Genomic DNA, 15,688 nt, shown 5'->3' with positions numbered 1-15,688 from the left:
CTTCTAACAATTAAGCTAAGGCACTTGCCTTATTTGAAGGTCCAAGGATCACTAATGAAAGAAAACATAGACACATAATTGTCACTAGAGAATTGGAATGAATAATAAGATATTTGCATAAAGGCATAAGGTGGGGTCAAGGTGTGTTATTGCAAATCCTCTATAGGATAAATAAAGAGCTGGAAAGGTTTGAAAGGTTGGAGTTCTTATGTGTGCTTAGGACGTTGTATAGGAAGGTGAATGAGTTAGCTAATATGGCAAGTAGACTTGACCAAGGATTTTTTTGTGATAAAAGAAGCTTGGAATTGCTACCAATCCCTTGGGATTATGATCATAAACTTGGCCATGAAAATGATTAAAACTATGTTGCAGGAAATGCCCCCAACCTACATGCCAATACCTGAAATAATTAGAAATGTTGATTGGATGTGAAACAATTTGGAAACGCTTTGGCTGTATTGCACAAAGCTTCACAATGTGGAAACACCATGTATGATCAACGACATTCTTGGGACATTTTGACACAAACATGAGTTGCTTTAATGGCCTTTTTTGTTGCATGGGTCTATTCAAGTGTCCAAGATGCATGTGGGGACCTTGTATGGCCAAAAGCAAGTTAATTAGCCTCTAAAAAATATATCTAATCACTTCACATACCTAATTAGCTCAATTTTACATTTATTTAAAAAAAAACAAAATTTAGAATTCTCTATGTATCCGAAAAGGCCTTTTTTTTCTATAAAAAGCACTTCATTTCTCATTCCTCACACTTTGTTCTACAAGAAGAGTTTCCTACAACAACAAGAATCATTTTACTTGTGTTTTAGAATTTGGAGCAAGATTCGGTGCATTTCCAGTAAGAGGACAATTGTGGATAGCAAGAAGAGTGGGCAACTTATTTATTTGGTGAGTAGATTTATTTACTACTTTTGTAGCATTCATGGCCTCTTAAAGTGTTATTTTTAATGCCCCTAGAGCTCCTAAGAAAACAAGTAGCTAGAATACTATCCTTTTTGGAAGTATGTTACCAAGCTCAAGCAAATGGGTGGTGGGAGTTCTCATGTGAATTGGGGTGCAATTTGTGTATAATTCAGGGGACCTATAGAGGCTCTTATGCAAGAGTTAAGTTTGACGTTTTGCATGAAGAGGTAAAGGGTGTTGAAATTTTTGCACATACTAGAAATGCAGAGGTGAGGGTTGCATTTTGGAAAGAGCAAAATGATTTGTAAAATGTTGAAGGGTTAAAGAAGCAAAATTCTTATGGGTAGCACTAGCAATCCCCACTTGGTTGCTAGTAGTGAGCCAAGGATTGTTCATGAAGCAAGAAAGAGCAATGTTCCACCAAGTTTCCGGGACGAGGAGGCGAGGGAGCGGGGATATGCAGGAGCGGCCTATGCAAAAGCTCCCCACCAATTTTTAGGAAACGTGGGGGGACGTCGGGGTCTTAAAAACTTATAAATATAAAATATAAATCGATGAATCATATAACTGAAACAAATTTAAAACGAAAAGCATGATCATTGATATCATTATCATATAAATTATAATCATACATCATACATGTAAGTTTGTAACTGTACAATGTAACTACTAGTCTACTAACTTACTAACAATGCACAATGAAAATAAATTATAAAATTATAAATGTTTAAACTTTTAAACTTTAAACCATATTGATGTTCCACTTCCAACTATGAACATTGAATACTGAATATTGAAATAAAATTATAAAAGACAAGTCTGATACATCAAGAGTCAAAAATTTTAATTTTATAGAGTCAAAATAACATAAGAACATATCAAAAGATAAATGAGCATAATTGCTCAAGGTAATCCGTTCAACGAAGGAGCAGACAAAAGGCTGCTTGGCGATGGCGGCAGCGTTCCGTTCAACGGAGCAGACAGAAGGCTGCTCGACGATGGTGGCAATGTTTAGTTCAACAAAGGAGCAAACAAAAAATGAAATGTGAAATGAACATAACGTAAACCCTTCCCAGTCAGTCAACAAATATTAAAAATTACAATTTTTTTTGTTGCATAGAAAAAATTTGCAAATTTTTTCTAGGGAAACGACCCCTCAAGACCCTTTTCGCCTAGGAAACGACCCCTTTCAAGTTTCCTCGCATATCCTTTTTTTGGGAGCGTGGGGAAACGACCCCCTCTTGTCCCCAAGTCCTCGGAGCGCGAGGGAGCTAGGAAACTTGACCCCCAGGTGGCGGGACGAGACCTCGTGGAACACTGAGAAAGAGGAGGGAAATATGATGAGAAGAAGAGATATCCAAACCTACCAATGTAGCTAAAGATAGTAGATTTTTGAAAATGTTCAACAATGAAGGGGCAGAAGCAACTGAGTCAAGAGTGGCAAGGGCCATCTTTATTGGTGGTATCCTTTTTAATGTGGTTCTGTCACCATATTGGCAAGATTTGGTGAGAGCAATTAACATAGCCCCTCAAGGTTTCGAAAGGCAAAACTATCAAAAACTCAGAACAATTTTGCTCAGGAAAGAGAGGGAACTTCTTGAGGATGTTTCACAAGCGATTCATAGCTCACAAGATAGCATAGGGGTTTCCATTCTCTTAGGTGGATGGATTGACACAGGGCATAGAACCATTGATCAATGCCATTGCATGATTATCAAAAGGAATAATGTTATTAAGACCAAAAGATTGTTCAAGTAAGGTAAAGGATGGTAAATTCATTGCTAAAATTCTAATTGTTACTATTTAACAAGTAGGGCCAGAAAATGTTGTGCAAGTTATGACAAATATTGTAGATGTTGTATAGTTGCAGGCTTCATTGTTGAGAGAAGATACTATCATATATTTTGGGCTCTTTGCATTGTCCCTAATTTAAATATGTTTTTAGAAGAGATTGAGGCTAAAATTACATGGATTAAGGAGGTCATAAGGTAGAATAGGGAGATTGTAAAATTCATCACCAACGACTACCAATATCAAGCAATATATCAAGAATACTCCAAATTGGAGTTGCTCAAAGTTGTTGAGACAAGATATGCCTCAAAGTTGTTGAAGTCAAATATGGATTAATGCAGATGGGATGTGCAACTTGGGCTAAGTGGAGACAGGAAGATTTAGAGAGGGGAAGTACGATGTGGAGGTTGTTGATTGATGAAGATTGGTGGAGCAAGATTGAGTTATTGCTCAAGCTCATTCTACTTGCATTTGAGCTTCTCGAGATGTAGACACAAGCAAACCTTTCTTTGGAGGGATTTATAATGGCGTGGATACCATGGTTGAGAAACTCGTGGAAATTATTACATTGGAGGCTCCTACTTTTCCTTTTGTTGATTTTGATTTTGCAAAGCATGTGAGGTACATCATGTTACAAGGTGGAATGGATTTAACACTCCATTTCACACCTTGGTACATGTTCTAAATCCAAAATTTTATGATGAAGATTTTTTGCTCAAAGCAATGGAAAGAGGAAGTCTCCACATAAGGACCATGTTGAGAAATCATGACGCTAGTGGATTATGATTGATTACTCTTAACTTGATAATTACTTGTGAATGTTTGTTGGCTTCCTATTAAATTTATGCTCTTCATCAAACAATTACCAAAACATAAAGATCACAAAAAGACAAAGAACACAGGAAATTAGGCTCCAAGCCAGGGCAAAACCCCATAAGGGGGAAAATCCAAAAAAAATCCTCTTCTTATAGAATTAGATCAAAGTGAGATTTCCAAGACCCAAGACCAAGACCAAGAATGCAACAAAGACCCAAGTCAACCATCCTCCATGTCTCCTCTAATCAATTCAAAGTCAACAAAAGTCAACACTGGTCAAATCTTTGAAATCAGGTCAACTCTTGAAATTTCGGGCCTACAAAACCTCAAAAAATTCGTTTGTGTGAGCAAAACTAGGGCAAACAACTCCTCTCTCTCCTTTGACTCTGGCTGTCTTCTTCTTGTTTTACACAAAAATCATTGTGTATGATGAGTGAGTGAATGATCTCCAAAGTGGTCAAGTTGACTTCTATATATACATGTCTAGGAGGGTCGAATAGTTGCCCTTAGAGCCAACTTGTCCAAGGAGGGCCGACTTGGTCTTGTGGTTGACAATTTGACTTTTTAAAACTTTTTCTTTTTCTTTCAAAAGTCTAAATGGGACTTGACTCATTTACATTTCTTTGACTCAATAAATATTTTTTTGACTCAATTGACCCTATAAGCATGAAGAACATGCTTTAACTAGAAATAATAATAATAATAATGAATGAATATAATAAATACATCAATAGTACATTTGAATTACATTATGAAAACTAACAGTAGTTACATTTCCAACAGACCAAAGGGTGGCCAATGGAGTGAAAAAATCCTTTTAGAGGTTGCTTCTAGTTGCTTTACAAATTGAAGCGAGGGAGGAATTTGCTTGTTTTGTTGTTTTCACTTGACATGGGTGAGTGAGTATTGCATATCACAGAGCATGAAGTCAAGATGTGTGGTCATTTAATCTCATGCAACCATAAATTCTTATTTAGGTGGGATAATGGTGAGCGTTGACATTGAATTCGGGAAAATTGTGATTCATTAGGAAGCTGTACACCAATGAATTGAGGCTAATCTGGCCTAGAATCCTCTCTACGACATTCGTGAGAGTTAGAACAAAAGACCAATGTGGTTTTGGAAACAAAGGTTGGTAATTTTTGCATTGGTGACTTCTACTACTTTCAAAATTGGAAATTACTAAGAGTGCTTACAATTTGAAGAGAGAGTGGATGAACATTGGCCACACAACAAAGCTGGGAAGGGTTGACAATGTTCTACTTTTGGGGCATTAAGCCACCCATTAGTTTGAATTATTGTGTAATTAATGGTGAAAATTGATCATATTATGTAATTAAGAGTCCATACAATTCTAAGTCAAAGTGGATGTTCTAATGTTATGCAATGACAGTGGAAAGGGGTAACGATGTTCTACCCTTAGGGCATTGGGCCACCCATTATTTTGAATTAGTATGTAATTAATGGTGAAATCTCAGTATACATGGCATGCAACCAACGAGTCAAATCACATGCCATAAGTCTAGATCTTCACTTGTTGTGGGTGAGTGAGCACATATCACACAACCAGTGTTACTTGGGAGCGGGAGCGAAAACGGGTGCGGGAGTGACATTTTTAGAAGCTCCCGGTTTGGGAGCGATTCCCGGAATGTTTTATATATATATATATATTTTATATTTTTATATTTTGATACATATATGTCAACAAAAACATGTAGAATGATGAATTAGATATAAAAAACATAAAAAAGCATAGATTGAACCATATAACAACAATCATCTAGAAGTTATAATCTTCATCAACCATGGCCACAAGTTAGTAACATAGTAACATACAACATATTGAGTGTCATGATTCATCAATCTTAAAGTTTCAAGCTTTCAAAATTCAATATATAACGTTTATCATCATTGATCACCAAAGTTGTACTTGTAAGCTAAGTGTAACCATTACAACAAATAATATCTAACATGAAATGAAATATTTTAAAATGAAATGAAACAACCTATGTTGCCAGGAAACGTGGGTTCGGGGATGGGGACGACATTTTTGGAAATAGGGTGCGTGGGTTCGTCGGGTAATATAATAATATTAAATTTTAATAATTATATTTTATAAATTATAAATTATAATTAATAATATATATGAAATTTGAATTTGTATATTTTTTCAACTTTAAACAAGAAAACTTTAATCATTTAAACATGCACATCATTGAACATTCAACATTGACATTGAAATTTCAAAATTTATCACCAAAAAACTGTTCATTGTTTACATATTAATAAGAATCATGAATCATGATATATGTCCATTGTCATACTACATTCAAAATTTGCCTTAAGGCATCTTCAAACATGAACTAGGAAATTTTAAAATACTAAATAGCTAAAGCCTAAGGAACAATGGCTTCCTCAAAGACCAAAAAACTGGAAAATACAAGTTATTTGACCTCCAATATTATTGCATCCCTTTTTATTAAAAAAGAACTAATAGGTATAAGAACCAAGGCTGCTTGGAAGTGGGAGCCAGAGTGGGGGACACAATTTTTAGAAGCTTCCAGATCGAGAGCGTTTTTTATACTATATATATTTTGAATCATTACATATAAATTCTGTGGTTTTTTTTCAGGCTTGTGGCTACATTAAAGTATAAATTATGGCTGCTGGCAGCATATATTTCACTGCTGTCCCACCAAACACACAAGGCAGCCCAATAAAATAAAGTTTAAAATGTTGAGTCTTTGAGAACTCAGAATACTTTAGGATTTTTGGGCGTACTCCTGAGTTTGTAGGAAACTTGGCTAGTGTATCTCAGTCAGTTGTGTGTGACAAAATCTGTCCCAAGTTTCACCAAAATAGTTGAGTCGAGCATTTACTTAAGTAAATGTTGGACTCGCTGCTTTGGCATTAGACATCTTAGTATCTTACAATGTTACATGTAAATTCTTACAATGTTACATTTAAATTCTTATTTTATGTTTGAATTTTTGAAATAAGTTATAAAGCTATAAGTAGCATAAACATGTCATTCATGCATGCCGTATCCTAGTATGTATTTTCAAAATATAGTTTTTTTAATATAGTTTTTTTTTATGAAGAACCCAAAGAACTCGAAGAACCCAAAGAACCCAACCCAAAGAACCCAAAGAACCCAACCTGAAGAACCCAAAGAACCCAAGAAACCCATTAAAGGAAAAGAACCCAATTTTTTTTTTGAAGAACCCGGTTCTTTTGGGAAGAACCCGTACCCGAATCCGGTACTTAGGTGCGGGAACCCGGGACGGTTCGAGAACCCCACCCCCAGGTGCGGGAACCCATGCAACATAGGAAACAACTTTCAACTTTCATGAAGCATCATATTCATATTTCATTACTAATGAGTTATAATTGCCAACTTCAAACTTAAATTGTCATATATTGTTTAAAAAATATCATAATAAATATGAAAGAGTCAATAGCTATAAAAACTACTAGAAACTAGAAAAGACAAGTAAATCTATTATCTATTTCTTATGTTTGGGCCTCTTGCCACCACGAGAAATGTCTAGTTTTTTAGTCTTGTTGGAAAATTTGGATCTTTGTCATTAATATCACCCTCTAAGCATTAATATCTAGAGGTATCTTTTTCATTACCTCTGTATCTGTATAAGGATCTTTGTCATTAATATCACCCTCTAAGCATTAACATAAGATCATATATTGTTTAAAAAATATCATAATAAATATGAAAGAGTCAATAGCTATAAAAACTACTAGAAACTAGAAAAGACAAGTAAATCTATTATCTATTTCTTATGTTTGGGCCTCTTGCCACCACGAGAAATGTCTAATTTTTTAGTCTTGTTGGAAAATTTGGATCTTTGTCATTAATATCACCCTCTAAGCATTAATATCTAGAGGTATCTTTTTCATTACCTCTGTATCTGTATAAGGATCTTTGTCATTAATATCACCCTCTAAGCATTAACATAAGATAGAAAAAACATAGCATCAAGTCAAGATTTTGTTTGAGTGATGCGTACATTTTTAGGAGGGTCATGATAGAGGAGTTCGACAACCAATGTCACTAACATCAAGGTACATAGAGGGATTGATGCTCTTGATTAAATACGAGTTCCATACTCTAATACATGACAAAATTCAATGGAAACATTGCAATCCTGAAATCCTGAAAAACTGATAAGTCTGCTGGATTTTGAATGAAATCTAAAATTCTACTTTCTCCATATGAAATCCAATGAGGTCGGAACCACTCTCAAACATCCTGAGTCATTTCATGGTAATGTTAAAAATTTAAGTAAAAGGATGAAAATGAAGATTAAGGAGAATGTCACTTTTACTTTAAGAATTTAACATTACCATGAATCGCATATCAATACTAGGGCCATAGACTTGATCATTAAGCTGCCCCACTCAAAACTTATTTGTTTCTTTGAAAACAAATTGCATTTGGAACATCACTGCAAATTTTTTTTTGCAAAAAAGGCAAAACGCTCCCGAAAAGGCAAGGAGCGTTTTTGTTTTAGGGAGCGCGCTCCCGACTCGCTCCCGCCCAGAGCACGGATTGGGAGCGGGATCGGTTGGGGGGGGGGGGGGGGGGGCGCTCCCCCGCAACACTGCACCCAACATTAATATCATGCAATCATAAATTCCTATTTAGGTGGGATAAGGGTGGTTTTTGATGGTGAGTTGGGGCAAATTGTGATTTATTAGGAAGCTCCGCATCAACAAATTGGGTCTACTCTAGCCTATAATCCTCTCAACTTTCTTGGGAGTTTGATGGAAAGGATTAGAGGTTGGTAATCGTTGCATGGTTGACTGCTTCGTCTTTCAAAATTGGAATTTGCTAGGAGTCCCTACAATATGAAATTGGAGCAGATGTCCAGAGGTCATGTGAAGAAGTTGGAAAGGGTTGACAATGTTCTACATTGCAATCTCTAGAATTGAAATTGGTAAGGAGACAATAAACAATCTGTTAGTTGGAACTTTGGGCACCAATCTGCAAAAGGGAATAGCACACATGCATCCTAGACAATGCTTTGATTGTAATGCATTTGAGTCAAACAAATTCTAAGGACCCAAGAAGGCAATATTACAAGCAATAAATCTGATAATTTGGAGATCGTTGACCAAATTGACTCACACTATGTGGGGATTGGGGAACGATAAGGAAATTGCATTGCTCATGGAGGTAGTGTAGTTCTAAAAGAAGGGAATTGTTGAATTGAGGGGGAAATGCCACGTACAAAAAATACAATAATATTTTTTCAATTTTAGAAAACATATCCAAAGTTTAAAAATCAAAACCATTCATGAATCGGAAAATTAGAATTGGTTTCATTAGATAATTTATAAATTTGAAGACTGAAATCATGATGCATCATGTCTTGTACAAAATGTTAACTGTAAATACAAAATTGAGCGGCACATCAATGATCACTCTATTGATATGATGTAGAGTAGGGGTAACTCATATCTAGAAATGGGTCTACATCCCCATCATCTGAATATTTCAACTCTACATCATGATCAACTCGTCATCTCCCTTGAAATCTGCCCTAAAATCATGATCAATCTGTCATCTTCCTAGCTAGATACGATGGTAAATGAGTATCGTACATTGTTGGAGAACATGCTCTAGTCTATGTATCATATTGTTCTAAGAGGAGTCTTCACCTAGAGTTGGATGGGATTGATCTAATTAAATTATTAATGCTATGACCATCCTTTGTACAGAAAGAAAATTGAAAAATAAGTAATTACCATATACTATTATCTACATATTGTCTACTAAGTATATAACATATACTATTATCTATCTATTGTCTCAATTTTTGCTCGCTAGCCTTATCAAAAATTGAAGTTTTAATGTCTTAGACCTTTTCTACTTGCATTTGCAGCTTATAGATTAATAATAAGAACTCTAACTAAAAGTTTAAATATAATATTTGCTCTTTAGGGTTTCAAACCGGTGGCAAATAATGTTAAATTTTATTTTTCTTTATTGATTTATTTGATATATATAACAAAAACTCTAATGTTATTTACTTGGGATTCGGTTTGTGAGGGCTAGTTGACACAGGATCTGTTTTAGTAGCACGGGATCCATTTCCGAGTTTGAAGGATCCATTTACATAGTGAATCCTATGCAGTTTTAGTCGTATCTGTATCTGGATCTGTAATGCAGATCTAACATCAAGAACCAGAGGATCCCGTAACACAGCTCTTGTTTTGCTTGTTTCTTTAATTGTTCAGTTCATTGAACAAGTTCCTTTTTCTTTAGATATCCATAGACATGCACGGGATTAGAGGCAATGACCTCATAACGAGGTGGCATTCACTCAAGCTTTACATTTTTTTGAGCTCTTAACTTTATTGGCTCTCCACCTCTTAGGCTTTTTGATTTTAATGTACTTTTTCTTCATTTGGACCTTTTTGGTGATCTTTGATAAATCAAACAAGAAAGGGGGCGGAAAGTGATAAGTATGGTTGGGATGTGCAAGACACTACCTGGATCAGTTTACCAGTGGTACAAACTGACCCAAGAAACAATGCCACTTTTAAAGGAAAACCATGCCCCCCGTGATATGATGAGACAAATAAAAAAACCGTAAGGTTATGAAGTGTTATCAAATCTCATTTAGTGTTTAATACTTTCATGGCATGACCCATAAACTATACCACCACATACAAGTAAGAAAACCAATGCATGAAACATTAAATAGAGCATTGCTGAAACCAAACTCTATCGTCCATAAGTGCATCAAACAGTCTAGGAGGTGAGGGTGGACCATCTAATATACCATAGCTGCGCAAGCACAATGATCTGTCTGAAGGAGAAACTGAGAAAACTGTCAGTCTGGAGAGGCTGAGCAAGCACAATTATCTGTCTGAAAGAGAAACTGAGAAAACTGTCAGTCTGGAGAGGCTGAGCAAGAATGGTCATGCAATCAGCAACATAATACTCTTGTAGGGGTGCCTCTAATGTAGTTACCCTTTGGGGGATAACAAATCCCATTCATGGAGTTTGTGGTCATTTGTTAGACATTAATAAAATCATCTCATCTCTGTATAGACTCTAGACTCTAAATAACACAATTTTTGGTCTCCAAACGCTTTCCAAATCCATTAACTGCTGAAGACCCTTATTCACAGCCCAAAATAGCATACAAAATGACAAAGAATTGTGAAAAAATAATGATCTCTCTTATATACTGCTCCTCTGCTAAGTCAGCGGTATAACCTTTCCAAATTTTAGGAAAATTCCTGAGTTTCAGTCAAACGTTGGGAATATGGTTGATCTCACTGAGTTTGACCCGAAACTTGTTAAGTTTGACAACATATGTCAACTCGTTTGCCCCAACAGACAAGCAAATTGAGTTAGGAAAACTTGTTGAGCTCGAGTGGAGTCCTGTTTTGCTGGATAGCATTGTCTTTCCCTTGATAATTTCAACCTCATGTCCCTCTTTTGAAAGTTTGAAACATTCCAAATTAATTCCAAGATAAAACTTTCTATTCTGTACCATTTTCAAAACTTTTTGTAAATCTTGTGGTTACATGTGACATAGTGATAGTATTTTTGGTTTTCTACATGAATGCACCACATTTTTGGGTGCCATCCTTTCACTTGAAGTCTTATTCTTTCATTCAAGTGCGAATAAATTCCAAGGGTTTAGGTTTGGGCCTAAGTTGCACGAAATGCCGAAACGTTTTGGAGTTTCTGAAATGGGTACGTTTAGAAACATCACCTCCCAAAAATGGAAACGTTGGCCGAAACGTCAGCTGAAATGTCATATATATATATATAAATAAATAAGTAAATAACACATTATCTTGCAAGAAAAAAGGGAATAAGACCCATAGATGACAATTTAAAAGGAAAAGCAAGTCTATATTAACTGTAATAGATGATTACATGATGGTCGAGTTTTGGCCAAGTTTCGGAGTTTCGGGTACGGGTACAGCCCGAAACACCGGGTTCTTTGAAGTTTCGTGCAACATAGGTTTGGGCTTGATTCCTCACGAATGCTTGAAATGGTGCACCACAACAACTCCCATGTTCACATTTTGAGATAACGCTTGCAGGGTTTCAGGAATTCAGAAGCATTATCTTATAATGTGCCAGTAAAAGATTTCCCTTTTATCTTGTTGCTCTAGGTATACTCTTTATTAAGGGCTGAGGTTCGTGGATCTCATTGCTTCCACCATTTTGATCCCAGGTTTTTAAGATGGTAAATGAAAGTCATTGTATCATCTTTTCTACTGTGTGCCAGGGGGGACATAAACTTAATATTCCATCATCTGTCCCAGATAACAAGAAGCAGCCTCCACTTGTTGTTGACATAATCCTTTGAAGTGACTTCCTTCTTTTTCTTTTAAGGGCATATCCATTTCCATTGCTGTTTCCTGGGTTGTAATCAGGTGAAGGTTTTGCTTTCTAATATTTCTGTTAGCAGATTTTTTTTTCTAGAGATTGTTACCCATTTGTTTCAGTAAGATCTTTGAAATGGAGAAGATTTGTTTTTTTTTTTTGTACCTATCTGAAAAGGATTTCCCAGAGCTATGTCTAGTTTAATTTGTTAATTAGACATGGTTTTGATCTGTCCTGAGAATACAGTGGACCTGGGTAATTAGCTGTGTTGAAAAAGTAGTGGCCCTGGCTGACTGTAATGGGGGAGTAGATCATTTCTGTTTTTTTCTTTCCTAGATGAATGCACACATGGATGTTGAAGTTGGGAAACCTCCTCATTTGTGCATGCCACAAAGTCCATGATCCTCAGGTTGTTTCTAGTTGCTGCTGCTCACTAGCCACCATCGAGTTCCCTTGGGACCTTGGCTAATGTTTGCGTCTCCAACTCTTGTGCATGATTGATTCTGAGCGTAGTTTTCCACACCCCTTGAATTGATTGTCTCTTACTGTTGATAACTTCTTGAGACATATGTTATTGCTGGCTGATTTCCTCTCATGGTCATGATTTTTGAAACATTAGGCATTCCAAATGTAACCTAAAATCTCCATGGTTTCATCCTCTGGCAATCATTTATTACAATTTTAAATGGTTTAGTCAATCTGGAGCCTTCGATGATTTTTTATTTTTATTTTTATTTTTATTTTTTATGTTTTATGCTTTTGTATTTTGGGAAAGTGAAATTCACATCCCTGGGAAACCCACCAGGCACTTCCTCTCATTCCGAGGATGGTACCCAGGGTAAACTGGTTCGTTGCAGTTTTTTCCAGTGTAATTTGATGGGGATGTCAAGTGAGGCCCATAACATCCCAGAGGCAGCCATCGCGGGGACTTGAGCTTTTGACTTCTTGCTTGTAATTGACAGCATTCGTCAACTCAAGCTAACCCACTCAGCTTGGCTTTGATGATATTTTCTAGTAGGATTTTCTCTATATTAAAAACTTCAGCATTCTGAATCTTTGAGGGTGCATTGAGTGCTTTTACAAGTCATAGTAGATACAGGACTTCTTGCTTTCTATTTAAATGTGTATAAAATTTTGCTTGTTTGTGGAATCATAGACTCCAAATGTTATATAGTAAAGTTAAATTTTAAATTTACAATAAGCTAAATCAAGTCACAGCAACCCTTCGAACATTTTTTTTTATTTTTATTTTTTTATGTTCACAAAGCTGTTGGACTCAGCAAAAACATGGCAATTTTCGATTTGGGAGTACGTGGCAGCACTGGGCCCTAATACTGCGAATAGAAAAATCCTAAAAATATATGTAATTTTTTGCAGAAAAATATAATACTGACATATTTAATCCTTTAGTCTATAAAATAGTACATGATCCGTCAATTCATCTCATGGAATATGATAGTATAAAATTTGAAGTGGCAGTTAATCACATGTCTGAAAACTAAAAGTAGGTTGATACATGAGACTTGTCAACTCTGGACTTATAAAGACACCTAGCATATATCCTCGAAGAGTGAGGTGTTGTAGTTCTAGTTGCTGCTAGTCCAACTAACTCATGTGGAAACTGCACAAAGACTAGTGTGCCAGAGAGGTCTTTGGTGTTGGTGTAAAGTCGTCTTAAATTATCAACAGATTTTATTCTTTATGACCCAATTAGGTTTTGGATTAGTATCATCCAATACAGTTGGATCGATATCCTTTAGTCACAAATGTTTCATGAGTATGTGAAGGTTGTAGTAAATGAAAACTAGTGTGTCCAGCCGTTCATGCTCCAACCAATTGCACATCTTGGTGTGGCTGTATTCAAACTCCAGCTGCATGTACAACCAGAAACAAAATGCGTTGGTAACCAGAGATTCAATTACAGAATGGAATGCCTCTCCACCTTGGATTTGGTCTCCAACTCGCAAATACAAACATTCTCCAACAGATCTCCACACTGGAACACCTATTTGTTAAAAGAAATGATTCTAAAACTTTCATGAGCTGAAGAACCACTTTTCTAATGCTGGAATGAGTGTAATGAAATATCTTTTTTTGTTTCCTCCATCTATGTTGAGCACTTATGTAAATTATTATGTCATTTCAGGGAGGTGACAATATCAGGTCCAATTGATGCTGTCCAGCATGCTCGGCATATGTTGGAACAGAGACTCTCTTCTGATTTGGAAAGATGAGACGTTTTAGGTTGACTGTTGTACAAGGCAGGGCACATTGCGTGGGTGTGTTATTCAGGCGACATTTTTTCATCTGTACTTAAATCTTTTATAAGAAAAAGGGAAATGGATCAGAAGTGTATTTTTTATTACACGACCAAGAACAAAATTTTGGCCAATCGCTCTATTTTCAGCATTGCAGTTTTCTACAGTGTGTTGATTTTAAGCTCTTCAGAAAAGAGCCAAAGGATTATTCTACTTTCTAATGTAGTTCGGGATTTGTTGATTGTTCAGATAGACACTCTGAGATGTACTGATTTGAATATGAAAAGAATGGATGCAGGCTTTAAAAGTGCCAGTTAAGGAATATAAAACAGGCAACACTCACTTCAGTTTAACAGAAATATCATTTTTCAACTGTAATTCAGAACTTGCTTTGACCCAATTATGATACTGCACTTTCAGGGTTGAATTGAAATAGTAAAATGTCACTGAATAGTTGACAGTCGAGCATTCTTGTGAGTATTCCTAAAGTTGTAGTTTTTAAATTTTCTTATACATTTTTTAGATGATGTCTGAAAAATTGTATTTGCAAAGTGGAGATAGCTACCGGTACCATTTGATGCAATTCTAAATAATGTTGAAAGCTGATCCTCGTTACAGAAGAATCAAGGTTCTCAGATTTCAATCTTATGTTAAACCAATTATTGTCATAGGATGATCGATATGCACATACATTACCATGTTGGAAATAAATAAAAGTTACTGTGGGCAGGTTAACAACAGATTCTTTTTCCTTGAAAAAATTGTTAGTAGATATAGGACGCTTAATAGTTCGTAGGAGGTTCTGAAATGTTAGATGCTTTGTAGGGGTTATGAAATGTTATTGTTGGCAGGCCCAGGGATTACCCAATGTTCTTCTGTTGGAAGGGTAGCTATGAACATGAATAGAAGCCAATTAATATGTAGTTCTCTTAGAATGACACACAAAGTTTTAGTTGCAATATTACGCGAAGTCTACAGCGTAACACATACTGGCTAGAAAAATAATGCAACCTTGTATCATTTAACGAGTGGCATGGAAATCCCAACACAAATTTGAAATCCTAGATCCTGATATTATAACTCTAGAAGTGAATACCTTTTAGAAGCAAAGCCCTCGCTTTAGCTTTTAGAGCAAGCATTATTTAAAGCCATGACATCATAATTGTACTGGGAATGAAAAGAGTGAAGAAGTTGGCATTCCTGCATCATAATTTTACTGGTAGTAAAGAGTGCATTCAATATTTGAATTTTGAAGCAGCCGGCCCTTTGTAGCAACAATGTAAAGGTCAATTTTAGCACTACTATTTTGGATTGTCAGTGCGTAAACGCATTGGATGATGGGATCCTATGCATTTTCTTCTCCATCTGAAGTATCAGTATCAACTTTTAATTTCCGATACCTTAAAAAGTGTGTTTCAGATCGAAGAAACGAGCAAGAAAGCAGTTCTCGTTAATGAGATATGGTCTTTTTGCTAGAAAATAACTTTAATTTGTTTAGTCTGAGAATAATTTTTTTGTTTAGTTCTTT

The 15,688-nt window shown here is 35.9% G+C and overlaps 1 protein-coding gene across 1 annotated transcript in view; it reads left to right on the top strand.

Annotated features, from left to right (window-relative positions):
- BTR1L (binding to TOMV RNA 1L (long form)) overlaps positions 1-14,628 on the top strand; it is a 148,861-nt gene extending 134,233 nt beyond the window's left edge. Inside the window, exon 8 of the mRNA XM_089412288.1 lies at positions 14,049-14,628. Within this exon, the coding sequence (XP_089268414.1) occupies positions 14,049-14,136 (88 nt within the window). The 3' untranslated portion in view covers positions 14,137-14,628. The remainder of the gene's footprint in view (positions 1-14,048) is intronic.
- The last annotated feature ends 1,060 nt before the right edge of the window (positions 14,629-15,688 follow it).

Source organism: Pinus tabuliformis, chromosome 3_1, assembly GCF_031772625.1.
Source record: "Pinus tabuliformis cultivar Carrire ecotype Pingquan chromosome 3_1, CPIR1, whole genome shotgun sequence".
Lineage (NCBI taxonomy): Eukaryota > Viridiplantae > Streptophyta > Pinopsida > Pinales > Pinaceae > Pinus > Pinus tabuliformis.
Note: the sequence above shows the minus strand (reverse complement) of the source record. Positions and strands in the feature narration are given on the sequence as shown.